Source organism: Erithacus rubecula, assembly GCF_903797595.1.
Source record: "Erithacus rubecula genome assembly, chromosome: 6".
NCBI classification, from domain to species: Eukaryota; Metazoa; Chordata; class Aves; order Passeriformes; family Muscicapidae; genus Erithacus; species Erithacus rubecula.
In genome coordinates this window covers 25,268,947-25,290,791 of record NC_136688.1, presented here as the reverse complement: position 1 = coordinate 25,290,791, position 21,845 = coordinate 25,268,947, and the positions used below count along the sequence as shown (strand labels likewise).

At 40.2% G+C, this 21,845-nt stretch overlaps 1 protein-coding gene across 1 annotated transcript; it reads left to right on the top strand.

The window, feature by feature from the left end:
• The first annotated feature begins 829 nt into the window (after positions 1 to 829).
• LOC306803581 (cytosolic phospholipase A2 epsilon-like) lies at positions 830 to 21,704 on the top strand. The gene is made up of 20 exons (XM_079309168.1): positions 830 to 874; positions 1,570 to 1,642; positions 4,691 to 4,827; positions 5,316 to 5,447; positions 6,526 to 6,566; positions 7,151 to 7,193; positions 8,022 to 8,079; positions 8,481 to 8,647; positions 8,755 to 8,841; positions 9,790 to 9,827; positions 11,341 to 11,488; positions 12,318 to 12,454; positions 13,388 to 13,610; positions 14,127 to 14,241; positions 15,024 to 15,161; positions 16,054 to 16,161; positions 17,322 to 17,513; positions 18,289 to 18,455; positions 19,770 to 19,956; positions 20,764 to 21,704. The coding sequence occupies exons 2-20, from the start codon at positions 1,615 to 1,617 to the stop codon at positions 20,970 to 20,972; spliced, it is 2,355 nt and encodes a 784-aa protein (XP_079165294.1). The 5' UTR covers positions 830 to 874; positions 1,570 to 1,614; the 3' UTR covers positions 20,973 to 21,704.
• Positions 21,705 to 21,845: the final 141 nt, after the last annotated feature.

Sequence of the window (21,845 nt, the reverse complement as noted above, 5' to 3'; positions counted from 1 at the left end):
GGAGTAGCTCTGAGGACATATCCTTGAATCAGTTGTCTGCAAATTTTGCAGCTTCTATCAGGTTTTTTTTCTCTTTTGAGAGAAAATTGAAATACAAGGTAAATAGATTTTGTAGGTTGAATTTCATGAAGAAGCACTAAAAAAAGAACAAAAACCATACAATTCTTGAGACACATATAAGGGTGGTGGAAACAGCAATGGGTTTTAAGAACTCTGTAAAAAGATTTTAATGTAACATGATATTTTAGAGGAGAGAATAGAGGATTCTAATCACATATTGGAAAAGTAATTTGTTGTGATGAAAGAGGCATATTATCTTTCCATCTGTAAATAAGACCCTTTTGCACTGTTTTCTTGAGGAAAAAAATGGCCTAAGTGAGTTTTTTTCCAGTTTCTGTCTTAACATCTATTTTGTCTGCTTGTTTATAAATTTTATAGGAAGTCTCTGAAGTGGTATAGAAATAGAAGAATGTTCCTAAATGAGAGGAAACCTGTTGATAAAAATAGCCATTGTCAAAAAGAATGATTTGTGGGGCTCTGCTGTAACCACTTATGCAGGTGGAAATGTTTCTAGGAGTGTGAGGAAATAACCATGTGTCACAGCCACAGGAAATGCTGATTTATTTATTGGCTTGGTCAAAATAGCCTTTTGCAGATAGCTCTGAGACAGAGACAGGTTTATGGAATGAGCCAGCAGGAAATTGTCTTCCTTTGAAGAAGGAATTCACATTTATCTTCTAATAATAAATAGGAAGAGGTCCCTGCAGCCACAAAACCTGGAGAGACTTGTTTTATAAAAGATTAAGGCCGAGATATTTAAAGGGAACAAAGGAAGTTAAGCACTTTCAATCTTCAGGAGTTTTTTTGCAGGAAGGTAGTACACTTTATTTTTCTCCAAAGGGAACCATGTCTAAGTCTTTAGATCCTACATCCTTTGCAAACAATTTCCAGCCATTGGCTTATTTCATAGTTGTGATTTACAAAAGTTCACATTACTGTTACACTTTTTCTTGTACAATTGTAGATTGCAGGAAATCTATATTTTTGGAGCAGAAGGCAAAAACACCTCCTAAAAAGTGGTACTTTAGGTTTATCCCATGGGAGTCCACAACAGATATTCTCCACAGCACTTTCTTTCAATGCTATGGGACCATATGGATGGTTACTAAGGGGATTGACTGCAAATCTGACTAACACTGATGGCATTTTGGCAACTTCATCATGGTGCTCACCAGTGCATTTAATCTGTTCAAGACACTTATTGTAGTTATGTTGTAGACTAGGCTCAGGAATTTCAGAGTGAAAGGTTTTGGAAGCATCTCACAGGTTGTGTAAATTGTTGTCCTTTCTGCAATCTGGAGTCTCAGAGTAACAAAGCAAAGAGATAGTGAAATATATAAAATGTTAAAATATTTTTAACAGCAGAAGCTTCATCTGCAAAATAGTGAGGTAACTGACCCAAGTTTTACTAACTGTATTTGTGATTTTGGCACCTAGTTAGTTAGCACATTTGAATTTTTTTTTTCCCACAAATGCTTATTCAGACTCCTTTTTACTGTTCCTTTCCAGATAGAATCCTCTCCTTGCTACCTGCTGACTGTAAGGATCATCCGGATGAGAAATCTCCAGCGAGTGGATGCCTGTGAGTATCTCCATTCTTGGTGTAAGTCAGGACAGAGGCAAATTGTATCTTTTATAATTCTCTAACAACCTTTTCTTAGTTTTTCTGAAACAACTCAATGCTTATATAAATTTATTGTTATAAACCAGGACAGCTCTTGCTGCTTGCATCTGTTTCATTGTTCTCCCTGTGCATTCCGACTGGTTTCAAGACTTGAGTGTGTTTCTGGGGATAAGTATGTTCTATCAATAAAGGAGAGTTTCTGACAGAGGTAGATGAAAGACTCCATTCCATGTTTTCCAAAGCTAATTAATTATGCTGTAATTCTGCTGATAGGTCGTAGCACCTGGGGAAGTGTGGCTGGGAGGAGCCAACCTTTTCAACATCCTCAGTCTTGGTTCTGGCTAAGATTAATTGAACAGGAAAAGGCTTTTCACAGTCATTACCACCAGGCTAATGCCATCATTAATTACCCTGAAAGGACAGTTAAAAAAACGTGCTGAGGGCTGGATGCTTGGTCCTTTCCAAGGCTTCTGCAGCAGTGCTGCAGTTATGCAAGAGTGTGTGTGAGTCATGTGGCAGGAAAGTGGTGGGAAGGGAGTAATTTGAAAGGAAAACAATGTTCTTTTGTAAAAGAACATTGACTGTCCACGTGTGCTAAGGAGAGGTGTTTCACACAAAATAGACAAGTTAACCGCTGGGTTTTTTTGAGTAACAGAGCTACATAACTACCTGTGAAAAGATGCTGAAATTGGTTTGAGTGAGCGTGGAAGGGAAATGATGTAACCCTCATGATTCTCTTGCTTCTCCTGTTTTGCTGTGAGCAGCAGTGATTGGCTCTATGATGTTTTGCAGATGAAGAGTCAGGAAAGATTTTCTGAGAGGCAAAGATCTGATTTGCCGTGCAGTACCATTGCTGTCTTACCTTGCGGTTGTCCCGTGTTTTTGTGGAAGGTGTTTCAGAGGATTTCCCAGTGTCACAGTTCTGAGTGAGAGGGGCAACAGCTCTATCCTGGGTCCTGTCACTGCTCTGCACCTCCCTCCTGGTCCATGGCTGTGGCACATGTATGGTGAAGCAAGAGCACTAAAAGGTCTCATCAGGGACTCATCTCAGATCTTCTGCATGTCAGGCAACAAGGCAAATAATGAGGTTGTAGAAAGAGATTGTGCAAGCAGAACTGAAGCAACATTTTGCATTAAATACACAGCTGACTAGTTCGGCTGCATCTACTCGTATAATTAAGCATTGCTTGATATGTACTTTGTATCTCTAAGTACAGTTAAGATACAGGAATGATGAATCACATCAGCAGAATAAAGTACTTGCCAGCCAAACAGCTGTCAGTCATTGATTTCAAACCATAAAGCCAGTCATATAGTAGTTACAAAAAACCACTTCTAATGCATTTTAAAATCAGTATTATTTCTAGATTCTCCAAATATATTCAAATACAAATTTTTGCAGTTTGAAAATTCTTCAAAGCATTATTGTCTGCATGGAATTTCCCAGTTAAAAAAAATAAATAAAAACACTCGAGGAAACAGAATAATAACTGAAACAACTTTTATATCCAGAGGGACTGAGTAGGCTACAGTCCTTAAGAGTGAAAATGAAATTATTGAGGAGGACATGGAAGCTCTCACTAAAAAAAGGAAGAGGCAAAGGTGAATAAGAAGTAATTTTTTACATGGAGACTAAGAAACCAGTGTGGTGGGAAGGTAGAATTAAAGTAGATTATATGACTCTAGACAAGTACAGTGAAATTGCTGTCAGAATCTCATTTTTAAAGGCAAACTAAGATATGAAATGTGTAATAGAGTGGGATAGTGGGAAGGCTAGGGCCTACTCAATATTTCCAAACAAACTTTTCTATCAGAGGATTTTTTTCTTTTACTCAGTAGGAATATGCTGATTTCTCCACAACATTTTTTAGAAAAAAAAAATTGACAGAATTAAACTTGATTGTTGTTGTTTGCACTTTATAATGTTGGAAGGCAGAAAACCAATAATTAAGGTGTCTATCGACCTATCACAATGCATATATCATTTTTCAAGCAGTTCTGGATTTTTTTCCCCTCTCACTTGGACAGAAAAGTAGCAAGTCTATTTGAACACTTTCAACAGCATAAAATGCAGCCTCCAACCAGTTTGAGACAGTCAGTAGCTGTAGGGTGACATGGAGCAAAACCTGGTGGAGAAGGAAAGAAAGGAAGAAGAGAAAAAGACCTGTTGTAGACAGGCAAGATTTTGCTTTTCTCCACAGGTCAGCGTATGAGCTCCTGTTCCCTGCTCTGCCTGCAGAGTCCTTACCTGCTCCTGAAGGATCATCTCCATTTACTGCTGCCATCACATCCCTCTCTCAAAAGTCTCATATTACAGGACATCCATTCTCAAAGCTCCTTACTTTTTGCATTGCATAATAGCTGATTATTTTATTGTTGAGAACTGCATCAGAGAGATTTTCAAGGTGCTGCAGTACCTTGCATAACCTCCAAAAAGAAACACAGTGAATGGTATTTTTGTAGCTGTTTGAGATATACGCTAATTTAGGTGCCTGTGAGAAAAGGGATATAAAATCCTTCACTAATTTTCTCCTGATGCCTTTTGGGAGAGAGACTCAGTCCCTCTCTTCCTGCAGGTGAGAATTAATTAAATTCCAGTGTCTAATTCAATGAGCTCCTTCTGGAGGAAGCCTCTGTCATCTCAGGAGGTGTAGTTCTTGCAGCTCCTTTCACAAACCCTCACAAAGAGGATCACTGAGGACAAGGCAGATATGAAGACCTTTTGCAGTTGTTCTCAAAAAGTGGAGGAGGGTCCCGGGCCCTGTTACCAGACAGCAGCTCAGGGTTAGTGATGAACAGAAACCACCTCCTCTTCTAGGTCCTCTTGTGTTCTATGCTTTTTCCCTCTCCGAAGGGAATCTTGAGCAGTTACATTGCATCGGACTTTGCTATCTTTAAATAATGTGTGCTTGGTTGTGGTACCAGTTGGTGCAGTAAGCTTTCCAGTGTCCTGCAACACTGCTGCCTTTGCCACATCATCAATAGTTTTGCCTCTCCCCTCCCCAGTAAGCCAGGCTGATTGCTACGTGTCCTTGTGGCTGCCGACTGCGACGTGTGAGAGGTCGCGCACTAAAACCGTGAGAAACTCCGACAATCCAGTGTGGAACGAAACCTTCTACTTCAGAATCCAGAGTCAGGTCAAGGTAAGCAGCCAAAGTTGTCTGCTTGAAGCAGCCTGAAATTTGGTGCATGTATCTCCTGAGCTGTGCCAGGAGTTGTTTAAGGGATGGCACACAATAAAGGACTGCTGAGAGCATTTAACAGCAGAGATGGCAGAGTGCCTGTGTCTGTTCAATGGTGCTGTGTAGGAGGGCCAGAAAGCTAGCTCAGTTTTGAAGTTTTAGAGAAATGAGAGACTCTTATGAGACAGTGCTAGATGGATACAGAATCTGGGAGTTACCCAAGCTGTTATGTAGGTATAGCCAATGTATTTTGAACAATGTATTTTGTACAGCAATTAAGATGAACTAGGCAAGAATGAATATGCAGTTCAAGTATGCTTTTCTAAAGAGGGATGATACTTAATGTATCAACTTCTTTTCTCAAGCACATCTTCAGCAATACTTTTTGCCTGGAGCTAATGATGTCCAGCCTGAGAAACTATAATGAATTCTTCTCCCTCTTTTTCCAGAATGTGCTGGAGCTCACGGTGTATGATGAGGATTTTGCTACTCCAGATGACCATCTCCTCTGTGCACTCTTTGATACTGCTAAACTTCCACTTGAAAGAACAGTGGTCCTGTGCTTCAAGCCTGCCCCAGATGTGAGAGCAACTAGGCAACTAAAGCAACTAAGAAAACAGTGGAGAGTTACAGAACAGTTTCAAAATATTTCTGAACCTGCCATGGATTATTTATTGCAATAATGAGTACAGGAATTGCCATTCAATTTATAAGTGCAAAAATGTGGTTAAAAAATCTTGATTTGAGAGTCCGAACTCTTCTTTGCAATATTTTATAATTACTAAATACTATAGAACTGAAACAGTGCAGTAGGTAGAGGAGGGATCTAATTTGAGCTACCTGTGAGCAACACCAAGGCCATAGAGCCATAGAGCTGTTTCAGGGTGAATAATCTGTACACTTTTTTTGCCATATAATTCATAACCTGAGGAATTCCCATAATTCATAACCCACTGCCCCTTTGCTTGTGTCTAGTTTCACTCCAAAAAGCAAAAATGAAATTGCCCATGTGTGTATCCCACTATGAATGGATGATGATTCACTCTGTTTCTCAGTTTCCCATCTGTAAAATGGGAAAAATAATCTTGATTCTCTTTGAGATCTATGGATGAGATCAGCTAAATATCTCACATGCAACTTCTTGCTACCAGGGACAGATTCTGGTATTCAAACTAGGTCATTCACAACCAGCTTGTGCAGATCAACATTGCCTTCCTCAGGCTTGTATAACACGAATTCTGAATCACTCACTTATACTGTTCTCTGTTTATTACAGCAAAGTAATGGGTGTAAAGTATGTTTCATTCCCAAGATAATAGTCAGTACAGTAAGTCATGGCAGGACAGCGCCAGGAATAGTTGAAAGAAAGGGGTGGAATTCAGAAAATAAAGGAAGCTGCAAATTCTTTCTACAGCAGCTTCAGACTAAGAAATAGAAATATAGGTTGTTTTGATTTTATAATGAAGTCAAAAGGAGGTGAGGAAGGAATCATTTAATCATCTGGCTGAGATGTTGATTCAGACCACCCAGTCCGAAGTATTTATCACAGGCTGCTCATTACAACCAGTAGCTTCAGGATTACCTATCAGTGACTGGGGTTTAGACTAGGGACAAGGTATTATGTAGCTACTTCATTTAATATCTTGTTCTTGCTTTCAGGCCAAGGAGGAATTAGAGGTTGAATTCAAATTGGAGGTCGCGTAAGTGATACAGAGATTATTTTAAAAATGCAAAAATCATTGATGATAAAACAAAAAAAGCAGTATTAGAAGTCATGCTTTGGATATTTCTGTAAAAAAAGTGCCAGTCTTCTACATTATTGCTGCAGTCCCCAACACCTGACTGATTAGCTTGTTCTGCAGCTTAGCTGCTCTCAGTGATGCACCTACCAGGTCCCCAGAGAGCTGTGTGGATGCCCCATCCCTGGAGCTGTTCAAAGCAACCTGGTCTAGTGGAAGGTGTCCCTGCCCATGGCAGGGGATTGGAACTGGATGATCTTTAAGATCCCTTCCAACCCAAACTATTCTATGATTCTATGATTTATCTACCTGGGCACGTTTCAGAAGGCTTTCTGTGTGTGTGAGCATTCCTGCCTATCAATTTTTCCTTGCCTGTTTCAGGTTATGTATTGGACACAGTTTTAGTGTTGAAACATACTAGTTAGGTTTTCAGTGTATCTCCAATTCCTTCACTTTTCCCTCCCAGTACTCTTTGAGTCCTAGTAATTGTGCTTAAAAAAAAAACTTAAATTAAAAAAATCCATGTTTTTCATTTTGTTTCCCAGACCTGGTCCTCATGAAATGATTGCTAGCAATGGAGTGCTGGTGGTATGTGTCTTTCCCAAGATATTTTCTTTAAGTCATTCCTAAATGTAAAGGGAGGGTGGGTGTTAAAGAAGCCTGTAGGCCAGTTCTCTTCTTTCTCTTTCTTTCCTCTTTCCTATTTAGATACATTCAGAATAGGATATTTTGTTTATATGTTCATTGAAGACATCCCATTTGTCCTTTACTTCCCTATTTCTGATTTCTCTTCTACTTCACCACACAACACACACACGGACACAGAATTTTTCTCTGCTACTAGTACTTAAAAAAATGTACTGCTGTCTAGAGAACACAGTAATTAAAAGGCTGTGAAGTTACTTATTGATAATCTCCCCAGCCCTTTCCTTCCCTTGGAAATGAACTATGCTCTGTGGATAAGTTCTGCATGAAATACTGACTTACCAAAAATACATTATGTTGAAGAAGGGTGAGCACCATAAAAAAAAAAATCAACCCCCAAAATGCTCATAGCAATGCTTCTTCAGAAAACCCTTCCTACTACTGACTCTTGATCTCTCAGTAAAATAGCTTTATTTATTTCCTAGTTTAATCCTTTGAATTTATGCTACTATCATGAAAATGATCCTGATTTTCTTGCTTTGTGTATTTCTCTCACTGTACTCAATCTTAAGTCATTGTCTCACATGCAATTCCTACAACTCACTCCACAGCTTTTCCTTTTCTTTAGTCAGCAGCTAATGGGAAAAAGCCCAGAGATGCCAGGAAATTCAGAACTCCAAGTTACTCCAAGCTGAGGGATTCACAGCTCCCTGTAATGAGGAGGGGATGTGCTGATCTTTCTCACAAAATCCTGCAATTTGTCTTTCACAGTGTCGTGAACTTTGCTGCTTGGAAGTTGAAGTGGCAGAGAAGACAAAGCAAAAATCAAGTAAGGTTATTGCTTTGTTGTCTATTGGCCAGTAGTTGCATGCTTACTTATGAGAAGATGCCCCTTTCATATTACGTGTTAGTGAAATAAGTGCTTACACTATTCAGGGAAGTCAATGTCAGGTAAACACATTAAGTTGTTATAGACTCCAATGACCTCATCTAGATATATGTTAATAAGACCTATTAAATGCACAATAAAGTTGAAATCAAAGTTCTATATTACAGCAGGAATATTCAGAGTCCCTTTTCTATCAGAAGAGCATCCACTTTGCTCCTTTCCCTTTAGTGCCAGCACTTTGCACTGGGCAAAGCTGTGCAAACCTACACCCCAATTTTGATCAAGCTAGTGCATTTTTAATCATATTAACGTTTCTCGTGATCTTTGTTTTACCACTTCAGAGAAAGAGCTTTCCCTCACTGTGAAGGGCTCCTTTGAGGGGACACAGGACATTGTGCTGGGCCCCAATGGGGTGGTCAGCCCCTCGTGTCCCACCGAGTTCCACTACATCAAGTACGCGGAGCCAACGCTGGATGTCATGCTGCCAAAGAAGAGGCGCTACCACCCGGTGTGTTGGAGAGATGGAGGGATTTTGAGTGGCTCTCAAGAAGGTGGGAGGCAGGAGAGAGGGTAAACCCATTGCTGGCTTTGTCCTAAAGCATGTTGTTTTCCCAGTGGTCCTGTAGGTACAGCACAGAGACGGGCTCCCCAGTCGTGATGCTGAACTCGCTGCCCATGGGAAGGAAAACGACCATTGCAGAGGTGAGCATCATGTCCAGGTGTTGGTAATAAAGTGTCAGTCAGAAGCCATTCCTCATAATGTTGTCCCAGATGGTCACTAAGAATGTCAGAAATGTTCTGATTTTCTATTAGACTTTGAGAAAACAGGAGCTTTGTTTCTCCAGATGTTTTCTCCACAGAAGCAGATTGTATTAATCTCCATTATGTGCCAATATTGGAGACAGAGATCTACAAAGATGTAAGAGAATATCTTACTTCCTTCAGAACATCTCTCTCTGTTTACCCAAAGACTTACTGTCTCCCCCTTTGCTGAAGGTCTAAACTGAAAGTTGCTCCTTAGGCACAAAATAGGAAAACATCAATAAACCTGTCCTTAGTCAACCATATATTTAAGAGGGCAATATATTGAAATATGCTGAAAATATATATAGAGTATGTATTTTAAATAATATAATGGGACTATTGATTTAAAAGAACAATTAAGACATCCTCTCTGAACAAAGCACATTTTGTTACTTAATATGAAGATTGAAATAATGATTTTTAAGGGAGGGTTAAGTGTGGGCAGAAGCAAATGCAGAGTTTGCAGTCTCTTCACTGTGAGACTATGGTCAAAGATGTGCTGTGTACTAGAGCATAAAGAATGGAAAACACACAAAAAATTGTAATTCAGGATGCTGCAGAAAGTTTATGAGTAGAACAGGAAATGGGACCTACTGCCTGAGTCTCTGAAACCTCTTATACCAGGATGCTCAATGGTTTCTGCAGTCTGTAAGGATTTAGATTCTGTGGGTAGAGATGTTCCACTAATGATATGTGAATGCTTTTGGAAATATATGCCAAGATCTCAGACATTTAAGTTTGTGATTGCCAGACCTTGCTGGAGTATAAATCAAGCTCTGACCCCAAGACAGAAAGCGAAAATATAAACTTTGAAATTAAAAAAAATTGCACATTGTTGTTTTCCAGGAGAAAAGATTCGACTTGAATGTGACAGCCAAAACCTGGTAAGAGATTTTCTTTTATTCCTTTAGACTTGGTTCATTGATTTTTATATTGTTTTAGTCACATGGAAATTGCACAAGCAAGCATTCTCAATCTGAGAACTAGAATGTACTTTTAATAAAACACAAAATACATGCACAATATATAATACATAATTAACATTAGGAGGATTTGAATTTAATCAGTTGATAAAACATTAAAATAAACATATGTTTATTTCAACATTATCCCTTTCTTTCTGACCACAGAATATTTTCTTTGGTCAATGTCAACCTCTGAAATTCACAAAAGGAACAAAGCTAGCTGACAACAACAACAAAAGAACAGTCAGATATAAAAATTTAGTTTAATCAGGAATCAAGAATTTTTTTTTACTTTACTGTCAACGTTCAGTGGTGATGAACCTTGTATTCTGTTAAATCCAGTTCTACTATATATTGAGTAGAAACTAAGGCAAACAAGTTAACTTGTGGTTTGACATCTGTAGACATGCTCATTAATACTCATCAGTAGACATGGAGATACTTCAGGCTATCCATAGCTATATGGAACACACACAACTGGGCAAACTGGTATTTTGTGTGTGTGTCTGACTAAGAAATAAAAGGAAAAAAAAATTTAATTCAAACAGTTTTCTGTCATTCATTTCAAAACAGCGAGGTGTCAATCATATCAGGAAAATCAGTGTTATTCCACAGCAGGAGAAACATCTCCTGCTTATTTATTTTACTTTCAGAGAACTTTATAAGCAGTTTGTTTGGATCTTGATTTACAATAGAAACTGGCTTTTGCAGCTCCACCTAACTCAATTCCCATTGTGTGTCTTCATTTGCAAATACTGTTACAATAATTTATCTGATTTTATCCAAATCTGGTGGTGGAGAAAGCCCATAATTGCATTTCTTTACTAGTTTCATAGAAAGAAGAGAGAGGTTCTGTCAGTGGAAGCCAAGGCAAACCCCTGGCATTTGGCAGTGCTGGGTTCCATTCCACTCTCCCCAGCGGAGCTCACCGCTAGAGGGGGATGCGTTCCCACGCCAACTGCTCAAAAGAGAATTTTCATTCACTGAATTTTCATTCAGCCTTTGAAAATTGGCTGTTATTTAGATTTAGAATGAGAAAATAGTCTGTGAAATGGGAATCAATACTTTCACTTTTGAGTATTTGCACGGATTTTATAAACTTGTCAGTCTTTTAGTTGTAGAATATTTATTTAAATATTTTTTATGTGCAAATACGATGTTGTTTCTTCCAATTCGCAATAATTAGGCATGATGCCACTAGTTAATCTTACTAATTCATGTAAGTTTCTAACATTTAAAAATAGTAAAATTATTCTCTCTTGCTCCTGTTATGTTGCATCATCCTGTTTGAAGGGAAGGGTGCTGTAGATTATCTTTGATCAATATCCTGAGATTGATACAGGTGTGTTAATATACGTGCTGTAGATTATCTTTGATCAATATCCTAAGATTGATACAGGTGTGCTAATATACGTGTCTGTTTTTATCTTAGTAATTGTACATGCCACCAAGACCTGGACATGCGCTTTGGGTTTAACTTATGTTCTGAGGAGATGGCTTTCCTGGAGAAGAGAAAGAAATATGTAGCAAGTGCTCTCAAAAATGTTTTTCATCTACCACACGATCTGCAGGATCAAGAAGTACGTGTGCTGAGGGAATGGAACTTGAATCTCTGGTGCTTTCATGTACTCTAGTAAACAAGGGGTCAGCAAAACAAGGCACACTTATCTGTTGTGCAGCTACCAGCTGGTCCATGTGTCTTGAGGAGGTTTGCTTCTGCTGCCAAGGGTTGTTATTGAACACACTGGTTTGGAATTTGTCATAGTTGAGGTGTGTTCATTCCTGCTGTGCTAAACTATAACTGGTTTGGTTCAGAAACACTGAATACATTGCACAGCAAAGATTTTTTCCCTTATTCCAATTTTACTACTTTGTGAGAGTTTAGGACAGACATCTTTGAGTACTTCTTACATCCTCCATTTCTTGTAGTTTTGAAATTCCTTAAAATAAATATAATCTATTTTTAAAATCTTCAAGATACTGGAGAATAACAGCATTGCTGAGGGTGGCTTGACAGCAGTGGCTGGAACTGAGTGTATTTCTTCACGGGGTTGGCATGCAGATTTTCTTACAGAAGTAGTCAATGTGTGAAATAAGAAGAGTGATGGAGTGAGAGTTGCATAGAAAATACATTGTTGCTTCCACAAAATGTTTTTTCTTGTTCATCTGTGCCTGTATTTGCACTAGAGATGAGCAAGAATCCAGTTTGGGTTAGTCTCCGAACCCATGTTTATCCAAAGGGAAATAAGTGGCAGTAGCATTTGCTGCTTGGTTTTGGAGTCTTTCCTTCTGAAAGGGGCCGGGGCTCTGAGGTCAGGGCCCGGTGTGGCTGTGGAGAGCAGAGCCCGGTGCAGTGTGGAGCCGTGTTGGACACTATCAGTGGAATGTCCCGTGCTCCTGTGCCCACAGGTGCCCGTGGTGGCCATCATCACGACGGGCGGCGGGCTGAAGTCCATGACAGGCCTGTATGGCAGCCTCATGGGGCTGAAGAAGCTGAACCTGCTGGACTGTGTAACCTACATCAGCGGCCTCTCCGGCACCACCTGGTAAGCCAGCTCGAGCAGGGGCTCGCCAGCCTTTTGAGGGCCACACTGCTGCAGAGAGTAGCTTCCAAAAGCAGACAACAGCAGGAGGTTTTCCTCAAACATCATATATACAAGTTTCTCAGAAACAGGCCATTAAATACTAGCTTGATTTGGTGCATGCTTTTTCTATAAGCAGTTCTTTACTTATCAACTCCATGCATGCAGCAGTTAAATGTGCATGTGACAATTACACCCATCAGGATGCTTCCTAGGTAAGTAGTTACTGTGGATGGAACTGGATGCCCATACCATAATTTCTCTTCCTTTCTCTACCAATCCCTGCTATTGTGGTCCCAGTAATTTCTGAGACTGGCTCTGATTTCTAATTGGAAAAGTCTGCTGGACAGTGCACACTTACCCCTGCAACCTGCCAGTTTTGTGTTTCCCTGGGCAGTGCAATTCCCTGCTCCCAGGACCTACAGCTGCCTAATGTCTGATTGTCCCATGCAGAGGAGGAGACTGGTAAAACAGAGGATGATGTTAAAATAAAGCATAGGGATATCGTAAGATTAACACAAATTAATCAAGCCAGGAGACAGCTGCTAATACAAATGAGTTTAAGGTTCTGAAAAACAAGCAAAGAAAATTTATTATCATTTTCTGCCTAATTTGTGCTTCACAAATAAACCTATGTTCACACCTGGCTGTTTTGTCCCTTAAGTTCTGCTTTAAAAAAAGGGTCAAGAACATAAAAAACCATGTCATTCTTCAGGGCCATTTTTAAAAACAGTCATAGAAACTCATAGATACTCATTCTGATGGATGGAGCAGCTAAACCAGGGTATGAGTGAGCAAAAGGGAATCCCTAAATGTAAACCTCTCCTCTGAAAGTATAAAATTTCCAGTCTTTTCTTGCTCCTTTTGACTTTTGCTATCTGTATTGTCTCTCTCCAGGACCATGGCCAATTTATACAGAGATGCCTACTGGTCACAGAAGGACCTGGACTCACATATTGGTGAAGCCCAAAAACAAGCAACAAAATGCAAGATGGGCTGTTTCTCAATGGATCGCATGAAGTACTACAACAAGCAGCTCTGCCAGAGGAAAGAAGAGGGATACAGGACATCATTTATAGATCTTTGGGGTCTCATGATTGAGTACTTACTAAATGATGGGGTATGATGGATATTCCATTTCTTAAAGAACCATGTGGTTTTCCCTTAATGGATGGAAACTAGTCCATCATTTCAGAGAATGTACCTCAAAGCAGAGGGTTAACAAAATAGCAGATTTTTAGAACTCCTTTAATAGTTTGCCTAGAAAGAAATGCATCCTATGTGCTAATAAATTCAGTTTTGGATGCAGCCATTTGAACTCTGGCTGGTATTTAAGTGGAAATGAAGGCAATCTTGGGAAGTGTATCTGAGATGCAAATTACTCATGCAAAAAGAGTTCGAAATGCAAAGCAGAGTAATCTCAACAATGTGAAAACTATCTCAAGCTATCCAGAAACAGCATGAATTGCATCCACTGGCAGGTAATTTGATATGCAAATACACTGGAGGCAGGTACATATTTTGCTTTTCCTCAGAAGCACGACTCACAGGGTAGCCTCCTTCTGCTCCAGGGCCAGTGAATTCACCATGTGCCATTTCCATCTTATCTCACCTAACACTTTTTCTTCAAAACCAGAAAGACCCCCACAAGCTTTCAGAGCAGCAAGAAGCACTGTGTGATGGCCAGAACCCACTGCCCATCTATGTGTCAGTCTGTGTCCGGGACAGTTACAGCACCAATGATTTCAAAGGTAAGGATGTTGTTTGGGATCCTCTGGGGCTAAAATTGGCAGCTGAATACCTGTCGTCACTCCTCCCTTCTTGGTAGCACTTGAAGAAAACAATCCTGATGTGTTAGTTGCTTTTTGGAGAAATAACCATCACCTCCATGCCTTACAATTTTAATACAAGGGTTTTGGGGAATAGAATTTCACTGTCTAGACATACATAGTAGCAATTCTGCCCAAAAGGCTATTTTGAGAAATATTTGAATTATTCAAAAATTGCTTTTTCTTAATGGCCAGTTATTGTTCCAATATGAAGAATGGCCACATAGCTGTGGTAGAATTTGGGAAGGCTCCCTACTGAATCCACTGCTGTTCTCATTGTTTTATTTGTGTTTCTTTGCTATGGATAATCAGAAGGAGAAGAGAAAAATTCAGATAAAATTTTTTATTGTTGAGGCAAGAAAATGAACCATTTCTGAATAAAAACAAAATTACAGTCCATGACAATTCTGTCGAATTTTCTGGCATGCTGCAGTTATATCAGACAACTGCACTTCACTTGGAGAGGATATCCAAGAAAGTCAACACCTAGTGCTGTCTCCATTAGTACCACACATAGAGAGTATAATTAATCTCTTACAAAAAAAGTAATTTCTGAAGAGCTGAGTACCCATCTTTGTACATATACAATTACTTAGGGAAGGTAAATTAACTGTATTGGTGGAGTACCGTCACCTGGACGTGGCGTATGGAAGGGCAGATCAAAACTGCAAAGGTGCTGTAAAACCCTTGTGGCTGTGTTGCAGAGTGGGTGGAGTTCACTCCCTACGAGGTGGGACTGCTGAAGTACGGCGCGTTTGTTCGCACGGAGCATTTCGGGAGCGAGTTCTTCATGGGCCGCTTGCTAAAAAAGCTCCCCGAGTCCCGCATCTGCTACCTTCAAGGTGATGTATAACCCTGTCCTGGCACACAGGCACTTTGGAGGGGTGTAATGCTGTTAAACAGTGGGTAGATAGTTCTGTCCTAACATTCTGAACACTGCCTGTGGGGAAATGGGAGCGGTAGTTTATCCAAAAGAATACAGTAAAAACACCTGCATATTTTTTTCAGTTTCTTGTCACTGTCTTGTTAGATGACTTGTCTCTGTCTTAGAGATGAAGATCCTTAATTTTTCCTTTGTAATAGCTCCCACTTCCTTGGTTATTCTTCTGATTCCTCTCTGAATGCACTCCAACCTAAGTCCAATTGTGAGTCAGATTTAAATTTACAGTGACTGGTGATATGGTGGCACACTGGTTTGTCAACAAAGCCACTAGTGCTCCCGTGGTGAGGCAGAGAGGGGTAATCCTGGATGAAGAGTGCACAGTGGAGCTGGAGCCCACTGCATGTGTGAGCCTTTACAAGCTGTGGTGTGAGGTCTTGTCTTGCAAACAAACACCTGAAAAGCCAGTTCATCCCCTTGTGAAACAATTCAGGGTGTTTGAATGAGTTACTGATCAGAGTAAGTGCAGGAAAAAAAGCAAGCTGGAGAAAGCAAGGTGAGGGTGGAAATGATGTGATTATGTTGCATATGTTATCTGAATTCTTTATTTTGTCTCTTGAGCAATTCTGTCTTTGTTTTTTTCTCTTTACTTTCCTCACACTCTTGCTCTCTTTACCATGTAGGTACAAAGTTGATGGTAGCATGACAGAAAGTTAAGAAGAATTTAACTGCATGGAAGTTCAGAAATATTTGCATTAAGCCCATTAAAAAAATTAAGCCAGGAGGTCAAAATAGAAGTGAAAGGGTGTGTTGTTGTTAAAATGTGTCCTTGTTTTCACTAATTCCTTTTCCAGGTATGTGGAGCAGTATATTTTCTGTGAACCTTTTACAAATATGGGGACTGTCCCACAGCTCAGAGGACTTCTGGAAGAGATGGACACAAGACAGAATAGACGAAGTTGGTGAGAAATTATTAAGCCTTTCATTTATGGTCATTTATTTTCCTGTGTGGCTTTTGGCATCATCTTGTCAACTTTGCTGAAGCTGGCATCATAGGATATTACTAAGAGATAGTGACTTCCCCTCACAATGTGTAAGTGGAAGAGGGTAACCAGGGAAAAGCTGCTGTAATTACATTACTAAAGCTCTACTGATTCCTTCAGAGGAACTTTTAGAGGGGTCAGACATTTCTCAGCAAGTGTTCTGGCATTGCAATTCTCACTTAGCCATACAGAACCAGGAACCAACAGCAGAGAATATGGTACTTTTTACTGCCTAAGCAGAGAATAAACCTTAGTATCAACTGGTTAATCAATGTTTCCTGGATTTTTATTTTATTACTCAGTACAGTAATTACTGCATTGGATTCATAGTGACACAAAGATAAAAGAGGCCCAGAGGGTATTTCTGAAGCAATACTGGAACCATGATTTTATTGCTAAATCGCTTGATATGATAGTAACTATAATTACAGACATCCTGAAAAATACAGAAATACAATGTGCAATCATGGAAACCACCAAGTCTCTCCTGCTGCACTGTCATCTCTTGGGCTGGCAAAGCAGATTGGCATTTCTAGAAACCACACCTTGTGCCATATTTCTGCTTTTCACCTGCATGCCATCTACCCTCCCCCTAAACTACCCATAGTTTCTGAACATGGATGTACGTCCCAGGTTTTCCTGGGGTGCTCTCACCCTGGTGATGAAGCATATGCTCATGAACCATGGGTGATTATGGGGTAGCAGCTGTCACTGTTGCAATAGACCCCGTGGTTGCTCTTGTTGCCCATCTCAGTGAGCAGTAGGGTATTCATCAGCCTCACCTTCTCCATCTGTTTCATGTTATCTTCCTGTGAGGATATTTAACTCCTGACAGAACATTTTCTGAATCGCTTGATTTCCTTAAGGTGTCCTTTTTCTAAGACTGTGATGAACTGTCTTCAGGCGAAAGCTTAAGACACCAGGAGAGCTTGGTCCAGCAGCCATTCCTTTCCCCCAGCAGAGTTTGTGCGTGTTTAGTGAATCACCCCAGAGGAGCCCCAAGAACTCCTGTGGCAGGGCAGCCAGAAAGGAGCATAAGTTAACAGCAGCTCCCTCACCATTTTTTGTCCCCTCCCCAGATGAGGATCCAGCGCTGCCCACCAGGCCCCACGAGCTGAGGACTCGGCTGTACACCCCCCCTGGCCCCCTGTCCAGCGCCCTGCGGGGAGCGCTGACCGACCGCTTCTCCGTGGCCCAGCACCACAACTTCCTCAAGGGGTACCAGCTGCACAACAGCTACATGGACAACGAGCACTTCTGCCGCTGGAAAGGTCACTGCTGGTGTTTAGTGGCATCCTTTCCAGGGGTTTGGGATGGGCCATTCAGGAAAGCAGCCTGTCGGGTATGGTTATCCCTGTCGGGGATAACAGTCTTCCCAAGAGAACATTTATTGTCTTGAGTAGAGAGAAGACATAAGACTTCAGTGTTACCAGGTATTGAAGACTTAGTATTTGTATTCATTTGCTTCAGCTGAGACCTCTGCAGTCCAGACTGAGACGGTAGACTTGAAGCTGACAGGACCAAATTTAAAGTGGCAGAGAGCAGAGTGAACGTGGGAGAAAGCTTAACTTGGCAAGATTATACCTCTAACTTCAGGTGCAGCTGAAATAGCCAAGAAAATATCACCTAAAAGAGAAAACTGGAAAGGAGTGGGTCTTTCTAGTCCGAAGAAGAGGGAACTGTGCGGGAAGCATAAGTCCAAATGTATAAAGGATTAAAAATATTTTTTCTCCAAATCAATGACAGATAGAAGATGAAACAGTGACTGAAATGAGGCAAGGCAAATTTAGGTCGATTATTAGATGTAGCTTACTGGCACCAATAAGTGTGACATGTTAATGCAATATATTGCCTGGAAACTCAACACAGATTTTTCAGAACAGGAACTTAGGTGTTTTGCAGTCCTTCTCATGCCTGTTTGATGATCTAGTAGTGTGGAAATTAAATTAAATCAGGCCTCTGGAATGGTCAGTTCCACCTTAGACTTCCTTTTCCAGTCAAAATACCCACAGATCTATTTTTACTAAAAAAATATTTTCCTTTCAGACACTGTGTTAGATTCACATCCCAACCAGCTGATGCAAAGTCCTGATCAGCTGGGCATGATAGATGCTGGATTTTTCATCAATACCAGCAGTGCACCACTTTTAAGGCCACAGAGGGAAGTGGATGTCATCATATATCTGAGTTATACCACTGGATCACATACATCGGTGAGGATGTTCTTGTTACCATGTGCTGTGTCTCCTTTTACTCGTAAATGCCTAGCCTGTAGCATCCAAAACTGCTTGTTTTATCAGCTGCTTGGCTTAGAACAACTGCATTCCCCTGTGTTTTACACTGTAGTGATTAATACTGTTCCTATTTCCTCCTGCCATTGCTGCACTCTTTCTTGCTGGTTTGTGAACATGTGGAATTATTCAAGGAGTGTCATCATGGTTTTTTCCAGAATGGTGGGAGGAACCTCTTCTGCTTTGTGCTGAATCAAGCAGGTTTCCAGACTGTGCACAGGAATATTCACAGAGATGAGGAAGTGATTTCTTCTCACTTAATTGAGAATATCAAAAGGTTGAAGTGGATATCAGCAGCAGATCATTTCTGGGTTGACAAATAAGATGCTACAAGTAAAATTCAGTGATAAGCATCTTCCTGTAGAAAATCCATTTCATGGAGATAAAGTTAATTAGCTGGCTGTAAGAGCTGGCAGAAAAGATGTTTGGATCTTTTTATGTCAGAAACTGAGGTTAGTTGAAAACTGACTGTTAAGCACTTTGGCCTTCCTAAGTGGAATTACACTTTGAGAATGAGAACAGCTGTGCTACTGCTAATAAGCTCTATGTTAGATGAGACAGACATAATGAAGCTTTATTTCAGCCTCAATTATTGTCTAGATAAAACTTATAAAAAAAAAAAAAAGACAGCTATAGTTTTAAATACTTTAGTAGAAACCTTTTTATGCTTTACAGTGTTCACTATTAAATGGTGCAGAGTAAATAATACAGTGCATATTATGACATTTTATGAAACATTTCAGGGAGAAGCTATAGCATAGCCTACTTCAGATTTTCTCAGTAAAATATTAATCTCAGTTAACACTGTGCCATAATGACTACACAAGTAGAAATACAATTGCACATTCAAACAACTTTTTTGTCACCTGGCTTCCAAGTGCATAAGATACATGGAACATTTTCTTGCTGTGATTTCTTTGTCTAATTAATTATATACACAGGCTATTTCATTTGCTACAACTAGTGCTTTGCCCTAAACTTCTGCAAATTGCTTCAATTTTTTTTTTTTTTTTTTTTTTTTAAGAACAATGTCTTGGGTGAATTCTTTAATTCTGAAATTATGTTTACAGCTTGTGATTAGCAATGTGGTTACTGTGTGTTAATTATATGTAATCTTTGATAAGAAGCAACTCACCCTATGGATCTGAGTCACTAAACCTTAATAGTAAATGACAATTTGGGGCCTTTAGGAAATGAAGTTGATTTCCAGTGCTGACCATTTTTGTGATCCTCCAGTCTCTAGATAAGGCGTGTAAATACTACTCAGAGCAAAAAATCCCATTCCCAACAATTTCTTTGACTGATGAAGATAAGAAAAATCTGAAGGAGTGCTACATCTTCCAAGATTCAGATTTGCCAGGGTGTCCGATTGTGATTTTTCTTCCCCTGGTGAATGATACCTTCCAAGAGTACAAAGCACCTGGTAAGTTACAAATAGAGATAAAGCATAAAAAAACCCCCACACCACTGCTTCTCTGACTCAGACAGAGACTTCTTCTTTGCTGCTGGCTGTCTTTGCTAACTGGGTTCATGGGGGAGCACTTTAGCTAATTAAACTTGTTTTCCTCATCCCTGCCAAATTATGTTCATGAACATCATTATGTTCACTCATATCTTAATTGTGGCTCTAAAAGAACCAACACAGCCCATATCTGCTGGAGGTGTTTACCTTCACCTCTCTCCCATTTGTTACTTGGAGTCTTCCTACCTAATTGCAAAAGCTTTTTTTCTGGGGAAAGATTATTTCTCAGATTATTTCTCACTGCATATATTGTCTATTGTTCAGGTATTTAATTCTACACTTTAGGAGCAATAGTGTCACATATGGTGGGGGAGAAAGTTCCTGGCTTTCAGCTGAACTGCTGCAATGTTAAGATCAGTGTGTCTCATTCTAGTACAGCACCAGCCCCAGGATCATTATACTGACTGTGCTGTGTTCAGGACCTGTCACTCCTTTTCTGCCAGGCCACCTGCTTTGTACTTCTTTACTGCAGGTTACTAGGATGCATTTTCTCTGCTGCTTGGTAGCAGGGAGGTTAAGCCCAAAGTACTGCTGTTGTGGAATATGTGTGACAGAATCAGAAATCAGAAAGGCAGAGATGGATCCTGTTTCCAGGTGCCATGGACCTTACTCAGCATTGCAGGAGTCCTGCTCTTTGGCACTTCATGGCAGTTTGACACTGATTCAGATAACTATCGTGTCACAGCTACAACAACTCTTTCTCTCCAGGTGTCAAGCGCTGTTGCTCAGAGATGGAGGGAGGCCAGCTTGACTTGACCAGCTCCTGTTCCCCCTACTGCATGTTCTCTGTCAGATACACTGATGAGAACTACAGCAAGCTGCTGAACCTCAGCGAGTACAACATCCTCAACAACTCTCAGATGATTATGCAGGCCTTGCAGACAGCCATGCAAAGGAGAAGGCAGAAAATGTGCTGATTGCCCATCCACCTGCCCTTATCTTCTCAGAGGAGTTTTTCATGCTCTAGGACCCAGAAGGGACATAGCTTTTCAAACACTGGCCATTCTGCACTACAGAAACTACCCCAGCTGGTGCAATGGTTTGCTGGGGTTTTTCCATTCCCAATAAGTGGTCTCTATAAGCAAAGACATTGTGTGGGAAATTTTTACTTACTTTTGTTCTATGAATTAAGGTTGTCTGTAGAACACTGTTTGCCTAAAATACTTGTTAGATTTTTTAAATAGCATTTAAGCCTAACTTATTATAATATATCACATAAAGGAAAATAATTTTTTAGTGCCACAGTGCTACAGTTATACACACAGCCAACACCTGCAGGCCACAAGAAGGGAGTATAAACTTCTGCTCCCACAGTTCAGCTTTGTGGAACACAGGGTGCAGCCAGCCCTGGAAAACAAAGAGCACCTGAGACACAACTGGAAGCTGGTATTGGACCCTTGGGTCAACTCTGTTTTGCAAGTGTCCCAAAGAGCAGCCACAGAGGCTGGAAATGTAAAGAGGGATAAGTGTGTGCACACAACCAGCCCCATGATTTGCATCCACATCATCCACATCCTGGGCTCTCTTGGGCTGTGAATGAATCACATGTGATGGGAAGGAGCAACTTGGGAGGAAGTGGCATAAGACTTTTCACATAAAGTTTTTTGGTTTGTTTGTTTTTGAAAGCAAAGGGTGTAATTCGGGCACATCAAAATTTCCTGTTAATTTATGTCAGGTTTAATTTGTTTGTACTGAGACAGTATATAAAACCTCAACACTTTAATTTGAAGCTTTCAAAATAAAACACCCTGGATCTTGTTTTTCCTGTTGAGTTACTTCTCATAATAAAA

What these genes read in the sequence shown, in the direction of transcription:
- LOC306803581 (XM_079309168.1), top strand. Translation starts at nt 1,615, where the DNA reads ATGAGAAATCTCCAGCGAGTGGATGCCT. An exon ending in AATGTGACAGCCAAAACCTG is followed by an intron (nt 9,828 to 11,340) that starts GTAAGAGATTTT and finishes TTTTTATCTTAG; the next exon opens with TAATTGTACATGCCACCAAG. An exon ending in ACGATCTGCAGGATCAAGAA is followed by an intron (nt 11,489 to 12,317) that starts GTACGTGTGCTG and finishes CTGTGCCCACAG; the next exon opens with GTGCCCGTGGTGGCCATCAT.